We start from the raw sequence: 16,796 nt of genomic DNA, 5'->3' as shown, positions 1-16,796 counted from the left end.
TGGGGACTGGGCAAATTATTAATCCACTCTGTGCCTCAATTTCCTCATCTGTAAATTGGGCACAATAATAATACTTGCCACAGAGAGTGGTGTGGCCTGATTTCTGGTAAGTGCTAAGTTCAGTCATTATTTTTAACATGTAATGGGACACAGATGAGAAACGGAAACATGTACATTAGGGAAAGAAGACACAGAACACACATTACCATTTAAAAAATTGCGCTGGTTTTCTAAAATTTGGTTGATTTCATGGATCCATGTTTGCCGGACACTTGGACTTGATGAATGCAAAATGAAGGTCTCCACCACGTCACCCGTCCTTGATGTCAGAGCAAATTTACAGGGATCATTTTCCACATTTTCCTCCAGGCAAAGGCAACTCACCTTAAAAAAATTAAAGCATTATTCACAATAGCTAAGATGTAAGAGCAACCCAAGTATCCACCAATGAACAGATAAAATGTGGTGCATGTGCAGAGGAGCATTACTCAGCCTCGACAGGAGGAAAGGCTGACATGCACAGCACAATGAACATGGGTGAACTCTGGAAACTTTCTGCTGGGAGACTGAAGTGCCAGGGGCCAGACACAAGGGCGAACACAATATGATTCCACTGACATGAGGCCTCAGAGCAGTCAAGTCCATGGAGACAAGAGTAGAATGGGGTTGCCCAGGGCTGTGGTAAGGGGACCATGAGGATTTAGTGTCTAATGGGTATAAAGTTCCAGTTCTTTAAGAAGGAAGAGTCCTGGAGACTGACAGTGGTGATGGTCCAACACTGGAAATACACTTTCAGTATCACTGTGCTATATGCTTAAAAATGGTTAAGAAGATAAATTATGTTAAATGAAGTTTATCCCAATAAATAATCCCCAGTCAAGTGCAAAGTGAATTTTATCCTTTCAAAATGGAATTAACCACTTTTTTGCTTGAGCTGCTATTTTTACTGCCTCAGAAACCACTGCAGGTTGAGTACCCTTAAAAGGAAAATCTGAAACCCCAAATGTTTTGAACTTTGAAACTTTTTGAGCATTGACAGTACATCACAAATGGAAAACTACACACCTGACCTCATTTGATGTGTCACAGTTAAAATGCAGGCACACTCGATATATTGTATAACATTACCTTCAGGCTCTGTGTTTACAGTGTATGTGAAAAGTAAATGAATTTTGTATTTAGATTTGGATCTCATCCCCAAGATACCTCACTGCAATATGAAAACTGGAATATGCAAATATTCTAAAACTGTAAAACAAAATGAAAAAAACCCTGAAATCTGAAACACTTCTGGTCCCAGAAGGGATAAGGGATAAGGGATACTCAACCTGTATCATGAAGCTTTTCAATGTCTCACTCGGTTACATGGAGATCATCAGGAGCTGAGTGATTTGACTAATAGCTCCAACGTTTTACTAGAAATGGGGACCTGGGGCTATTTTAAAAATCCCTCTGTAATGACCCAGTGTTTATCCCTTACTTGCTTCCTCAGGAATAAAAAAGATACCACTTAAAAAATTCAAATATCAATAAAACATAGTAAAGTATATGATATCATGATTAAAATACAGAAACTAATTTTATAGAAGCAGAATATATAAAGTAACATTGAGAGAATTTCTAAGGTGCTGGAGCAATTTTCTGGGAGTTCAGATGGTGGGTGGTGGGTCATCATGCTCTCCCAGGCCCTCAGAGGGAGGGGCCTCCAAAGGTTGGGGCTAGGGTCTTGGGGGTGGCATGAGATACAGGGCCTGCAAGTCAGCTCCTGGTGAAGGCAACCTCCTCCCTCAGCTTCTTGGCCCTGAAGCCTCTGCACGGTATTATGCGCAGAAGTCCTGTAGGCCCAAAGGCTGGGCCCCAGGACAGATCTGCTCCGGGTTCAGGCACAGGGAGGCTACAATGTCTCACTAGGGTGCTGTGAGGTCTGCAGGGACCTGAGCGGCTAGGCGTAGGACTAACAAAGGGAAGTGAATCTCCCTTCTGACCCAGTCTGCATAGCTGAAGAGGAAGAAGGAAACCGGGGGAGACGCTTGCATCTCCGAGCGCCCATTTGCTGGGGCCTCAGGCCTCTTCTGCTCTTCTGTCTCTCCCTCGATTTACAGATTTAGGGCTATTTGCAATAATTTTCTTTGTTTATTTATCGTTCTCTTCCATCAGAGAGCAAGGTGCACAAGGACAGGGAGGCTATCTATCTGGTCCATCTCTGGAATCTCATGCCTAACACTGAAGTGCTCAGTACTTCTTGTTGAATGGAGGAAAAGAATAAAACATGGAGCAGCTATTTTCTCTGGTCAAAGAATGATACTCCAAAGCTGTGCCTCTGAATTTAAATAAAGGTTTTACATCATTACAGAGAGGGTGACACATAAACACTACCCAGTGAATGGCTACAGTCACACCGAGGTGTGTGCAAGACATCAGAAGTTCCCGAATGCAGACAGTAGAAAGGGGGGTGGAACAAATTTAAATGTTCTCAAGGGTTCCAAAAGGTTCTCTAGATATTTCATAAGCCAGAACATGTGGTCATAAAAAGGAAAGAGTTTTTCAGTAAGATGGGTACATATATTGGTACAGGAAAAAGCTTCACAGACACACATTACCTTGATACTGTTCTTGAACAGGAATCCTGGCATGGAGAAGCCCTTTTTTTTGTCTAATGGTTCACTGAATATGACAATCTGCTCAAAGAGGAAAACCCGCCTCTCTTTGCAGCGAGGCAAAAGTCCCGCATCTTGGTCTGTGACCAAGAATGTGTCCTGCAAGAGCAGTTTACCCTGGGCGACAATTTTACCCTGAAAGAAAAAAAAAGGGGGCAAAGGAAGGGAAAAGAAAACATTTCATTCTAAGTTATCTGATGTTCTGTTTTCTTCAGATTTCCTCCCACAGAATAATGCATTTTTCTTTTATTAATTTATAGAGCTTATTTTTTCTTTTATAGTAACGAATTCTTAGTCTCAACTGGAACAATTATATAAATAAAAGCCTTGGCGGCTTCTGCATAACCACTGGCCTCACTTAAAATTGGAGAGTGGGGGGAGTCTGAAAGTCTCTTCCACCCTAGAATAGTGGCGCTCTCTGTGCAACCTGGACCAGCCGGCAGGAACAATCACACACACTCAGAGCCCGTGTTTTCAGAAGCCCTCCAGGTGAGCCTGTGAATGCTAAATTTAAGAATCACAGCACCAGAACTTTAAACCCTAATTCCCAGCAAAACAGGGACAAGGCCAAGTAAAACTGCATCTCCTTATTCAAGAATAGGAAATAAGGACTCTGTTCTGAGCTTACCGTCAGGATACACAATGGGTAATATGTGAAAAGAGCAATCTGGCATCCCATATGAAAGTCTGTGAGGCTGACATGGAACACAGGGACCCTGAAGTCGAGTTCTCAGGGATGGCTGAAAGGTAGGGGCCACCTGGGTCCTGATACACCCCCGGCTACCATAGCAGGGATAGGAAACTCAATTCTTAGGACGGTAGAGGGCCCAAAAAGAGGTTGAAAGAAAGTATCAATCAGGTTGAGTAAAGTGGGAAAAGACAGAAACCTAAACAAAAAGGATCCTCTCTCTAAATGTGGAAAGAAATAGTGCAAAACAAAAGAAAGGGACAGAAGGCAGAGGAGCCCTTGCAAAGAACAACAGCTGCATTACGTCGAATCCTTGCAGCCGCCCCACGTTCATCATGTCGTTGCACCGCTTTGGGACTATGCACATGACTTCCACGGCTTTCTGTAGGTGCAGAGAAAGCAGAACGAAAGTTCAAGTTCCTCGGGAAAAATCTGAGGGCTGCCCCTCCACTGCACCTCCAAGTTCAGTGCCTCTCCCTCCCCATCCTCTGATGAGTCCCAGGGCAGGTAAGACCCCCATGCTGGGGATACTCAGGGAAGAGCCGAGGGGACAGCCAGGATGCAAAGTACCTCTAATTCTGATGTGTCCAGGCTAGCTTTTTTGGAGTACTTAAGGAAGTCCTGTAAGGAAAGTGGAAAGGACACGGTAAGAGTGGCGAGGACGGCAGCGGTCCACCTTTTTGATCGCTCCTGTCACGCCAGGCACTGGGCTCAGGGCTTTAATTCTATTTTCTCATTTAACTCTCAGAAGTACAACTAAAAGGTATCCTGATGGCAAAGCCATTCCAAATCTGATGGCTCCTGCTTCCCTCCAGATGGGCTGGCTCTTGTTCCCCTTCATGTCCAGGTCCCAAGTTTCATGTGGTGCTGTCTTTAGCTGTCCTTAGTAATTTAAAGCAATTCAGGCTATGGCTAAGCCAACAGTGCGGGATATACAGGGAATAAAAATGTAATTTCATCCAAGGTTCCAAGAAGATTAAGAAACACTTAAAGTTGACAGAGCTGAAGAAGAAACATTAGCATTCCAAGATGTGGCAGGGAACAAGTTCACGCTGACTGACGTTTTGATTCAGGACTTGAGGGAAATGAAAAACTGAGACAGCAGTATAAGGTGTCTTATTAAAGTTTTAAAAATTTACTTTGAAATATTTAAAATCAGAAGTAACGAGGTAGCTTCACATTTCCTGCAGGAACCATTCCCCTTGCCTGCCAATCCCTGCCTTCCCTGCCTGTGGAGACTCCTTCTCTCACATTCTAACTCCCGAACCCGGGCCCATGCCTGCACACCCTCACCTTCAGCAACAGTTGGTACTTCATAATTCTCTGCACAGGTTTGATTAACAAATCTGTGAGCTGCAACCTGTGGCCAAGGCGCTGCTTTAGGTCCTGTGGATTTAAATGAAAATAAACTATCTTAAGTGTTGTTCATTAAAAAAGCAATTTTTCAGTCTTTCTAATTGTCAAAATGGCTGACCACAATGCTGCTGATAAAAACAGTAAGAAAAACAGCCATTTCTCAGGATTTCTGAGTTTTATGCTTTAATCTTTCTGATCCTTTTTCAAAGAAGTCTTTTATATTTCTTAAAAGGCCTTGGAAAATTGCTTTCTTTTGTTCATACAAATGTATTTGTTGTTTTTAATTTTTAGGCAAAAAGTTTCGATTATAAATTATTCTGAATTTGCAATGAGTTCTAAGTTTATGATGATAAAAACACTCATTTTTAATGATGATGACCCCTGAATGGCAGGGGACACAACCATAGACTGAATTCATACTCATTCCTATGACTTACTGGATAGAAATGTAGATTCAGAATTCTTATTGCTTAGGTCAGTTTGCTAAGAATTACTTTGTTTCCTGGGAAACCAATGACACTTAAATTTTTAGGAATTAAAATGTAACAAAAAATTCAGAAATGCTTTCTGTTCCTATCTTGAGTCTTACCTCAAAAAAGGTATCAATGTATTCTGAGACAATGTGCTCAGACTTTGGTTTATTTTGACAATAAACTATGTACATGTGCAACCTTCTCTCCTAGGAATGAAAAAGGCAAACACACCGGTTAAAACAATAACAACTGGAGAAACACAATCAGAACACAACACATGCATATTTCAGCACATTCATAAAGCAAACTTCTTAAAACAAAGCAGCATGCCTGAGGCTCTCAGGAGCACCTGCCAGACTCCTGACATAGGTTAGCCTTCTCCTCCTCTGTGGCTCTGAAAACAGACCTTCGTGATGGTTCCCTCACAGAGACCACATCCTTTACAGTATCAGTAAACACCTCTGCCTGCAAAGAACACACTTCTTAATATTTAACTAAGAATTACCTCCATCCCTCCAAGTCCTGCCTGGTAAGCCTAGCTATGCCTAATAGGCAGGGAAAAGCACCCCCACCCCACCACTATTTTTTGTAGTACTGAGGGTTGAGCTAAGGCCTTGTGAATTCTAAAGTGCTCTACCACTGAACTATCTCCATAGCTCTTTTTAAGAATTTCACGTTGAGACAAGGTCTTGCTAAGTTGCCCAGGCTGGCCTCCAACTTGTGATCCTCCCGCCTCAGCCTGGAGTAGCTGGGATTACAAGTGTGTGCCACTGCATTACAGCTAAAAAAATTTCTTTAATTTCATGTCCAAAAGACAGGGAGAGGAGTAGACAGTGAGCCTCCCTTACTGCAGTGACCCTCAGAGTGTGGTGTGCAGTCCCTGGGGGACCCCGAGGCTTTTAGTAGTTCCATCAGCTCAAGATTATTTTCAAAACAGCATTAAAATGTCCTTTGCCTTTGTCACTGTGTTGACATCTGCACTGATACGCAAAACCAAAGGTGGGTGAAACTGATGGACCCGTGGCAAGTGTTCCCCACAGCTACACATTTATAGCCAAAGAAGAATGTCCTTGATGAGGTAAGAAAAGTTATTTTATTAAAACCCACCAGGGAGTGCACATGTTTTTAACGTTCTTGTTACAAGACAGAAGTGTGTACAAGGCTTCTGCTTACATGATAACTGTTTCAAGGAAAAGCACCTGAGGGGTTGAGTTACAGGCTGAACCAACTGCTTGTTTTACGGCTCACCAATTTTACTTGAAAGAGTGATGGACATAAGTTGTAATCCTTTACACTTGGGTGTCTAGTAGATGTTTTCTTGAACATGGATGAAATAAGCCTGTCATTTCAAGGCAAACAACTGGCAGTGTGTGTGAATAATGAAAATTCCAGTTTTCAAGCAAAAAATTAGAATTTTGAACATGTGTCTGCCACCAAAAACTTGATAATACTGAAAAGATTTCTGAAAACACAGGAAGTGGATGTTAAAAATGTGATTTTGGGGATAAAATGATCAACACCTGAAAGGTCTGCCAGAGTCAGTGACCATCTTCCTACTGCCCGAGGCATGAGATCACAAAACCTAGCCGGGGGCAAGAGCCCCGAGGTGCAACAAAGTCCAACAGATTTAATATGACTTCCAGGAAGAAGGTCACCAGCAGGTTTTCATATTTCATGCTGCAACTAACCATTAAGAAATGATCACTGGTCACATTTTGGTGCAGTACCTAAGATATTAAGATCCTTACCTGTTTCCAACTAACATCTGTGTGAAGATGGATTCTTTTCATATACTTTAACCATAAAACATAGAGCAATAGGTTGAATGCAGAAGCAGAGATGGAAATCTACTTCTGTTAAGTGGACATTAAAGAGATTTGCAAAAATGCATAAACTCTTGTCATTCATTTTTTTAAAAACAGTGATTTTTTCCTTAAATAAAACTTTAATGCTAAATCTCCTATTTTAGATATATTTAGTTACTAAGCTAAGTTCATTACACGTCTTCACCAAATACGTGTCTGCCTGCAGTCACACCTAAAGGTTCCTGCTTCAGGTCTTGCCCTGGTCCCCTGAGCAACCAGTACTGTTATCAGTCAAACAGTCAGCTGGAGCAGGACCAGGAAAGCAGATAGCTCACCTACCAAACACTGAATAGTTAGATTTTATTCTTAACATATGCATTCTTATAAACTATGAGTGATTTCTCCTTTAATCTGTTGGCTAAATATGACAATATCAGACTGAAATGTAAATAATGCTTTTGAACTTACGTGTTTCACAAAAAGTGATCCTAGTTTTTCTGGATCTTCGAGGCACTTCTCTAACTCTCCTAAAAAAAAGCTGAAAAGGGGAAAATACTAAAGCCATTTCTTATTTGGCTTTCTAAGTTTATAAGGTTTACATTTTCAAAATAGTCTATTCAGACATGGGCAGTTGATAAGAGCAAAGTATACACTTAAACTAACATAAACCACACAGAAAGCGTTTGTAAGGACATAAAGCAAGAAGAGATGCAGTTGTAAAAGATGAGGCAGAATAAGAGCATTCCTCCACTGACAACTTTTCTTGTCTTAACATTTCTTCTCTAAGTTTTTTTCAAGGATATAAACACCAACATTTTTAACTAAATATTGAGTGAAAAGTAAATGTTTCAAAGCAATGAATTAGTTTTTACTTCTGAAGACTTGGTCTTCATATCTGTGAATTTTATACTGATTCTACAATAAATTTTAGAGGCTCAAATCGAATAACATATAAAATACTGAATATGTTACCTGTTTCAGCTTTCTGAAGTTTTGTCAAATATCATCAAAATCAAGTGGCAGGTTATATATATTAGCTCCCAATAAGATTAAAATTAGATAAAATCACAGTACAAAATAGTTGTAGGATTTCTTCTTTTAACATGTATGTTTACCTTAATTATCACTTACATGTGTTTGTATTTGGTATTTTATTAAGCTATGAACCAGCATGGCAATGTGAACTCTGTAGCACATGCAGTTTTAATATATGCCCAGTTCTGTAAATGCTATGGCAGGCAGTATCTCTGGAGGCAAGTTCTGTGGTCATTTCAGGAACATTGTGTGGCATCCCCCTTCCGTGTTGCAGCCTTAGCTTTGGGAGTAGAAGACTAGATAAGAGGATTGAATATCCCTTTTTAAATTGCTATGCTTTTGGTAAGTCTACAGTTTATACATTACAGCTACATATTGGAGGGTTATTTTTAAAGTTGGCCAATCATTTATTTATGAGTCTAATGAATTAGACATTACTGAGGATATTTGAAAAAAACAAACAAAAAAAACCCCAGCCCCCCCATACTTGGATTCAAAGGCCTTACATTCCATTAGGAGGGGTAAGAAGAGAATTAACAAAACCTTTCCTGATGCACACCACTGCAGTACCTCCTTGTATCTGTGCAGTATTTTAGGCTAAAGGGCACAATTGTGTCTGCTTTCTGCAGTAGAAGAGAACACACCTGATTGGAAAGTCCAGGCCTAACAGAGAAACAATAACCCAGCCTCAGCCCTAAAGAGAAAGGAGGGCTTTGTCTGTGATGACAGCAGGCTCTGGCATGTAAAGACAGGACAGCAGGAGGCCCAACCAGGTGACCAGGCACCGGAGACAGCAGCTTGAACATCCCACAGAAATATTAGCAGCTAGCACTGAGCAATCCCCAGATGATGAAGGATTTTTAAAATGGTAAGCAAAGTGACCTGGAGGTTCAGCTGTGTGGTGGAGAGCTCCGGCAGGCCAAGGCTCACGTGGTAGCCCCAGCTGCCACGTGGCTCTCCTCCTGGTCAGGACAGATGTGTACGGGACCGAATTTGATTTTCTTGGGCAGTCATTAAACTGAGTTGGACAAATGAATATATTAAAAAGCCTCTAAAAATAATTTGTATTTAGTTAAAAGGTAGCTGTAATTCTACTTAGAAACACTTGCTGAAGCTTACTCTAAGATGTTGTTCTAAATGCTTTATAAGCACCAATCCAGTATTTCTTCATAAAACCCTAAAAGGTGGTGTAGATGGAATGGAAACACAGAGATGTGAAGTAAATGGCTTAAAGTTGGGACTTGGCCATGACCCCTGGACAGTTGGCCTCTGTGTGGTGCTTCTGGCTACTCCCTGACCTGGTGTTAGAGCATGGAGCAGCATGAAAAAGACTCCTGCCCACACATGAATGCTATTTTGAAATGCCTAGTCCATCAATGTGTCCTTTGTGCCAGTTTTCTCCGTGAGGCTACCTGGGCAATAAAATGAAATGAATCCGTGAGCTCCTTCACCACTGGTCTGACCTGACAAGGTTAGCAAGTGTGGATGTTTTGCGTACTCTCAAGCATGACATGTACTTTACATACTCTCTGTGCCAGTCATAAATCTGATGGATGTTGCCAAACACAATCTTGTCTTTTCCTTTCATGTCATCAGGAACACCATCTTCTTTCATAAGTGCCATATAGCCCTGCGGTGGAAGATGTAAGTATAAGTTTATTTATGGAATGTTTGAACTAAGTAATGGATTATCAATTAATAGTTCCAAAGAACAAGTCAGACATATGCAATGCCTTAATTTAAAAACAACCAAAACACTGTACATGAAAAGTGTCCTTAACTGGTATATGAAATACACTGTTACAGTCTCACTGCTATAATTTTATCTCCTGGAACTGTTCAGCATTCATAGATCAAGGTTCTCCTAAGGAACCGAAATAGTGTAAATAAATATAAATGGTTTCATAAAACAATTTTATTGGATAGTAAATATTAAATATTTGGTCAGAAATATATTTTCTCTGTTTTCTGCATTTATCTCATATAAGCAAAGATTTTTATTTTTTGAGCAATATACTCTTAAGAATTGTAATATTCCTTTCATACATTGATTTTTTAACAACAATGGATGAAACATGCTGCTAAACTTGCTTTAAAATTTCCATTTAACTCAAGTGGGATTTACTCTGTACAAGAACCTCTTTGGTGTTCAACTTATTGCCTCATAGTTAAAAATGACTGCAGAGAATTCTAGCATGTTGAATCTTTGGATACACCATTAACTGTAAACTGTATTAACTGTAAACTGTAACTTGTACTCAAAACTGATAGAATAATGATACTATTATGTACTGTAAAAACAGCTTTTTTTTTCTTTTGCACCAGGGATTGAACCCAGAGGTGCTTAGCCACTGAGCAACATTCCCAGCCTGTTTTACTTTTCATTTTGAGACAGAGTCTTGACAATTTGCTCAGGACTGCGCTAAGTTGCTGAGGCTGGCTTTGAATTTGTGATCCTCCTGCCTCAGCCTTCAGAGACACCAGGATTATAGGTGTACACCCCAAAGCATGGCTGACAATATATTCTTAACTGCCTCCCTTTTCTAAAAGCAGTTTTTTGGTGAATTAAGCTTATCAATATGATTACGCTCTTAACTTAGTACAAAAGTGGTGGTTTTGCTATGGCTAAGTCTCCAGCACCTTCCGGCCAATGAAAATGGCGACTCTGAACATATGTGGATTCTGGATAGAACTGAATCCACAGCTGGGTCACACTAAGTTTTTCAACTACTAATGTTGTCATTTCTGTGATTATATCCAAAAATTCAAGATTCCCATATATAACTACAAAATGGTTGGATATAGGGCTGGGGTTGTGGCTAGTGGTAGAGCACATGTGTGAGGCACTGGGTTTGATTCTCAGCACCGCATACAAATAAATAAATAAAGGTTCATCAATGACTAATAAAAAATTTTTAAAAATGGCTGGATGTAATTTGAAAACTTACTTAAAAAGCATCACACCAATATGTACTATGTAAAAAAAAAAAAAAAAAAAAGGCTTTACAACTAAATATAGATTCAGTTGTATATGAACTGGGACTAAATTTGATTTTCTTGGGCAGTCATTAAACTGTATATAGACAGTTGTAAATGTAACTGGCTAAATTTTATCACTTGGTAAAGTTTTTTGGCTCTTGTATGTGTGAAAAATGTTTCTAAAGCTTTTGAGAAGATACCACTGTTAAACTGTCCAAGTGATACTTCTCTGAACAACTCTTGGGATAGATACAGGTTGTTAAGTTTCTGAAAGTACCTACTTCAACCACATAGCCAAGGTCTCGTACATAGTCACGCTCTGTCTCCACTAATTCTTGCAAGACGTAGCTAGAAAAATAGAAAGAAAAATAGTGTTCACAATCCAAACGTTTTGTTTTCTAAATGAATTTGTATAATACTCAACAGGAGACCCCAGAACTCATTTTTGCTAATTTAGAGATGAATCCCAGTCTCATTTTTGAAGGTGACACCAAGACAAAGTCAGGAGGGAACTTGGAAAATAATGAGAATCAAAACATTTCTGTCTTACTGCCTTCTCTTTAAAGAGCTGGATTTCCTTTCTTCCATCTCATCGATGGGTGAGGAGGAAGAGAGAAGTGAATTGTCTGATGGGTTGAAGGAGGGGCTGCTGCTGTCTCCCTGGTCAACAAGGAGGGAGCTAGGACGGTCCTCCAGGGCCTGGAAGAGATGGAGATGATTGATGTTTAGTGCCTACCGTCCATGACAGGCTGAAATTAGGATAAGAAAATCTTAAACATAGAAGGTGTGTTTGTAAAACCACAAAATGTAAATTTTGTGAAATTACTCAGTACTTAACAACAAATAAAACCATACTATTAATAGATTTAATCAGAGGACTTGAACGAGAAAGGCAAGTTAGAGTGAAAATAATGCATTTACGTGGGCTGGGGCTAGGGCTGAGTGGTGGAGAGCTCCCCTTGCAGGCCTGAGGCACTGGATTTGATCCTCAGCCCCACAAAAAAATAAATAAGTTAAATAAAGGCACTGTGTCCATCTACGACTTCTACGACTAAAAATATTAAAAAAAAGAATTTATACAAATGTATTTTATTCTTTGTTACCAAATAATGAGAAAGTATAGACTTTCCTGCACCGGAGCACTATGCTCATTTCTGGGTATATTACATGGTTCAGATTTTGCCATTTTATTTTTGGCTATAGTACTGCCAAGTGAAAGCATCAGACGTGTGTTGAGGAGGCCAGTCTGGCCCATGTTCGCTGTTGGTGGGCTTGGAGCAACATCAGCTATCCATGGTTCAGACAAACTTGGCTTGTTTCTCGGTTATTCGTGAAGCCTTGACTGGTACTCCAGCGCACACAGACCACTCAGAGAGAATCAATGCGCACTGCGACCTCCTTTCTATCCCCTCTGTAAGAAACAGGGTCTCGAATTACTTGTCTCAAACTCTCTCCCTGCTCTGGTCTGGGTAAGAGTCCCCCAGAGGCTCATGAGGCAAAGGTTTTGCCCCCAGTCCACAGTGTTACTCAGAGATAGTAAAGACCTTAAGAGGTGGGGCCTGGCGGGAGCTCACAGTCATTAGAGGCATGCCCCTGAAGAGAGCTCAAGGATCCTCGTCTCTTCCTTTCATCCCCCTTCTCTTTTTTTCCACAGCCATGAGGTAAACAGCCTTCCTCCACCATGTGTTCCTGCCATGATGTGCTGCTTTGTCAGAAATCAAAACACAATGGACTGAAACCTCCAAAACTGTGAGCCAAAATAAACTTTTTATCTTTTTAAACCTATCTCAGGTATTTTGTTACAGTAATGGAAAGCTGCCTAACATATTCCCCAACTGAACTGTAGTTGTTGCAGGTGATTGTTTTCATCCTTGTACTCTTTGTAGAATCTCATACAGCTCTGTAGGTGTTCATAAATCTATGAATTGAATTCTGATGAGCTCTGTACCTAGATTAATGTGACAACGCTTAGCAATTGATGACACCTGTTAATTATATTTCTTTATCTGATTCTCAAAGCAACTAGGGTTTATAGTTCTCTTAAATTTTCCAAAACATCCAGCCAGATATACTGAAATGATTTCACTTATCTCTGGACAAACAGCAAAAGTCAAAATGTAAGAACACAAAACTTCATTTAATAGCTGACTCTGATATCAGTAAACTAAAATTGCTAATACTCGCCTGTTTTCTCCCCTTAATAGATTAAAGAAAAAACAAGAGTTTCATCCAAAAATTATGTTCTTTGAAGTAAACAGCTATTGACCTTTACTGGAAGCAAACATTCTGCTGTAAGTTTCAAAGTCTGCTACATGCTCGTCAGATCAGCTGGTTCTTCGATAGGAGGCCTAAGTCTGGCGACCAGGGGAGGACCTTCTGTCCTGTGTTCTGACAGCTGAAGCTCATTAGGTTGAATTCTGTTCACTCGAACAGTGACAAAGAAAAAATAAAGAGGAAGGCTCCAGATGTTCCCCGGTACACAGGAGCGAGCACGGAGGGGGTCATGGACCGGACTGGCGTCTAGGAGGATCCGGCTTCACAACCTGGAACTGCCCTCGGGTCTGACGCAACAGGGTCTCAAGGCCCCTCTGGCTGCCTGTCCTCAACTGGCACCTGAGCACCATGGGCAGCCTGAGAGGGTGCAGGCGTGGTTACATGTGCTTGTCAGTCATGGTGTTCACTGCCCTGTGCTGCCCGTGCCCGTTACACAGGCGTGCGGGAGAGGCTGCCGCCAGCACAAGACGGCCTCACACCTGCAACATGGGACCTGGCGATTCTGAGCAGAGCTGAGGGAGCCCTCTGGGTTTTGTGGTGGGCCCTCGTCAGCTCTCTCTGTTTCTCACATGAAGACAGCTGCACAGACATTCGAGCTTTCCTGAAATCTGTTTTGATAAAATATTTTCTTAGGAAACTGCCCATTTCATCCAAGGTTTCATTTCAAGTTGACTTCAAAGACTTGATTAAAGTCATGTTTTTCTGAGAGTTTGAATGTCCTGACTTTACTCTTCCTTATTAACTTGTTAATTTTGTACATTTGTGCCTTCTATTTTTTAAGACAGTTATATGTCTGTATTTACTTAACACATTTTGGTTTTATTTATCATTCTACTGTTTTCTAACTCATTCCTTTCTCCTTTCATCTCTATGAATTCATTTCTTCTGCTTTCCTTTGCTTATTATCCATCTAAGAGCCTGAGTTTTAGATGTTACTTGACTTATTTTCATTCTTCTATTTCCCTTTATATTTTGGCCAGGAGAAGAAGGTCACACAGTTAATTAAAGTGGTCACTCTGACAACTGGCCTATTGCCTGTGCTCAGGAAAGATGCACATTTAAAGTAACTGGAAAGGTTTTCCCAGGCAGTGCATGAGGCAACACTGTCAGCTGGCTAGTTCTTATTCCACAACTGTTTAAGTTGAATTCCAGTTTAAGTAACAATGTCTCAGGACATAGGAAACATTTTTCAGGGTGGCTTTCTTATTTTTGATACAGACCTTTCAAGTTTTAGGTTTAGGAAGGTTCAATTCCTTGGACATCATACTACATAACAGTTGAATACTGTCTCCTCAATCCAATAAATTAATTCATAGCTTTGGATGGACAAATAATTCAGTGTTCAAATCCAATCATGAGGTGATATAGCCTTAAAGATCACACACACAATGACAAACATGATGCTAAGGATCTGCAGAATCACAGGGCACAGGACAGTTTGAAGGATATTAAAATTATTGACCAAAATTTTTAGTGACAATAAGTAGCTCCCATCTGACATAAGGGGATTAGGGACAAGAAATCCATGCAGAGTTGTTTCCCTTGAACCAGAAAAAGAGGGAAGAATCCAGATTATCATGGCATCATAGAGAAGGGATGAGTATGTCATATACAGTGCAAACAGGATGTTCCCAAGGGGAAGGGAGGCATTCATGTGTGCCCAGGTGGGCAGAACACTGAGGAGCTTAGCAAACAGCATGTCCCTGCTTATGACTCCCTAGTTTACAGTGGAAAGACTCAGGCTCAGAGAGGCTGAGTCTTTGAGGTCCTTGCCTGGTGGACCTCAACGCTTAGAAGGAAACCTTGAACCCAAGTTTATCTGCGTGCAAAACCTGTGCCCTCTTCACTATGCCCGTAGCTTTATGCCTGTGTTAGGAAGAGACGCAAGTGAGAAGAAACAACTTTGTTTCAACTGAGTAAACATATTGCTGAGTTCCTCAGAAATGGAAAAGGAAAACACAAGAAAATCCAAAGACACCAACCACAGCCTCTCTCTCTAGTTGGGAGTCCACCCAAATGAACTACAATAAAGCACTAGCACTGCACGTGGAATCACACGTGCAGAATAATGACTAGCAGGCAGGCAGTGCTGCCTCACAGCAGCCCCTGGAAAACCTTTTCTATTATTAGATAAGAATGACCACATAATTGATGGGTATAAATGGCTTTTTAAAATATGTTAGGGATGGCTGAAGACTCACTGGATACAATTTAAGCACCCTTCATTTAGACCATTAATCAACTTTTCTCTAAAGCAGGTAGGTAGTTGTAACTCAATTTACATTGGCATGATTCCAAATTCTTCACCACTGGAGTCCAAGTTCTTGAATCAGCTACCAAGTCCTACCAACTTCCTCTCTGATTTCAAAGCTCACTGTGATGGTCAGGGAGGACTCCCAGCTGTGGAAGGGTTTGAATTTGTCTTATGTATGATTCCCATCTGACCCAGTCAGACCAGTTCATTAGAGGCTGTTCAGGGGTGGGAGGAGAAATGGTAATGACATACCTGGTACCTAGTTAACACCCAAATGAAGGAAGTTAACTTCCTAACTTGAAGAGGTACTCTCTTTGATCTGGCAATTCCAATGGTGGGATACAGATAAAATCACACATGACAAGGATGTCCATGGTGTAGTGATGGATGTGGAAATTCACAGTAGTGAAAAAATGGAGACAAACACATAATAGGAATTTGTTTAAACAAATTAATCACATCTCTGCCCCTTATAGTTGGTCAAAGTTTCAAGCATTCTCAATGTCCCCGTTTCCTCATCTGTAAAATGGGATAATAGTAGTGCATGCTACCTCAAAGGGTTGTTGTGGAGATTGTATAAATTATATTATGTGCTCAGCACTTAGAATAGTAACTGGTTTAGAGTAAGCCTTCAGTGGTATTACCAGTGTGGCACTCATGAAATGGAATATTATACAGTTATCAAAAGAAAAGAGGTATTGCATGTACTCACAAGAAAACTATCTAGAGGGAAACAAGTCAAAGTGTGCATAGTGGTCACCTCTGGAGAATGGATTGGTGGGAGAAGTTGAGGACTTTCGACTTTGGGAGGGGTGGCTTTCAGAAGATGTTAAAAATCTTGACATTGGTAGTAGGATACACTAATCTAAAAAGTTATCACTGGTGGCTTTCCCATTTCATCATTAAGACATTTGAAGAAACGGAAATTAATGGATTTGAATCAGAAGCAACATGTGCCTGGTCTAATTTCAAAGAATCAATATTTAATTGGGGGCTTTTATCAAATGAATTCAAAAGGATCAACTGACAACATAGAGGTCACTCGGAAAACAAATGTCTTAAATAATACTGTAAATCCTTTCCTTTAGGGACCGTAACCCCCCAGAAGGAATATCAGAGCCTGCCGCAGACAGCTGTGAACTATCTGTGGGTGTCACTGACTCTGGCCACACTCTGCACTGCCACGTACAGCTGCCGGAGAACTCGGTTCTCAGCAACCTCCCAGGATGCGTGGAGCCGGCACTCTCCGGGACCTACCTTGGGCACCTGTGGGAT

The 16,796-nt window shown here is 40.8% G+C and overlaps 1 protein-coding gene across 2 annotated transcripts in view; it reads right to left on the bottom strand.

Moving 5' to 3' along the window:
- The window catches only part of Trio (trio Rho guanine nucleotide exchange factor), a 322,610-nt gene that overhangs the window by 20,374 nt on the left and 285,440 nt on the right, over positions 1 to 16,796 (bottom strand). For both annotated transcript variants that reach the window (XM_047555752.1, XM_047555751.1), the window contains exons 38-47: positions 11,544 to 11,692; positions 11,275 to 11,341; positions 9,541 to 9,644; positions 7,448 to 7,517; positions 5,291 to 5,380; positions 4,639 to 4,731; positions 3,916 to 3,966; positions 3,650 to 3,727; positions 2,601 to 2,792; positions 207 to 384 (exon numbers count right to left, since the gene is read on the bottom strand). In XM_047555752.1, the coding sequence (XP_047411708.1) occupies positions 207 to 384; positions 2,601 to 2,792; positions 3,650 to 3,727; positions 3,916 to 3,966; positions 4,639 to 4,731; positions 5,291 to 5,380; positions 7,448 to 7,517; positions 9,541 to 9,644; positions 11,275 to 11,341; positions 11,544 to 11,692 (1,072 nt within the window). The remainder of the gene's footprint in view (positions 1 to 206; positions 385 to 2,600; positions 2,793 to 3,649; positions 3,728 to 3,915; positions 3,967 to 4,638; positions 4,732 to 5,290; positions 5,381 to 7,447; positions 7,518 to 9,540; positions 9,645 to 11,274; positions 11,342 to 11,543; positions 11,693 to 16,796) is intronic.

The sequence above is a fragment of the Sciurus carolinensis genome, chromosome 6, assembly GCF_902686445.1.
Source record: "Sciurus carolinensis chromosome 6, mSciCar1.2, whole genome shotgun sequence".
Lineage (NCBI taxonomy): Eukaryota > Metazoa > Chordata > Mammalia > Rodentia > Sciuridae > Sciurus > Sciurus carolinensis.
The sequence above is the reverse complement of the archived record's forward strand: the minus strand, read 5'-3'. Positions and strand labels throughout refer to the sequence as shown.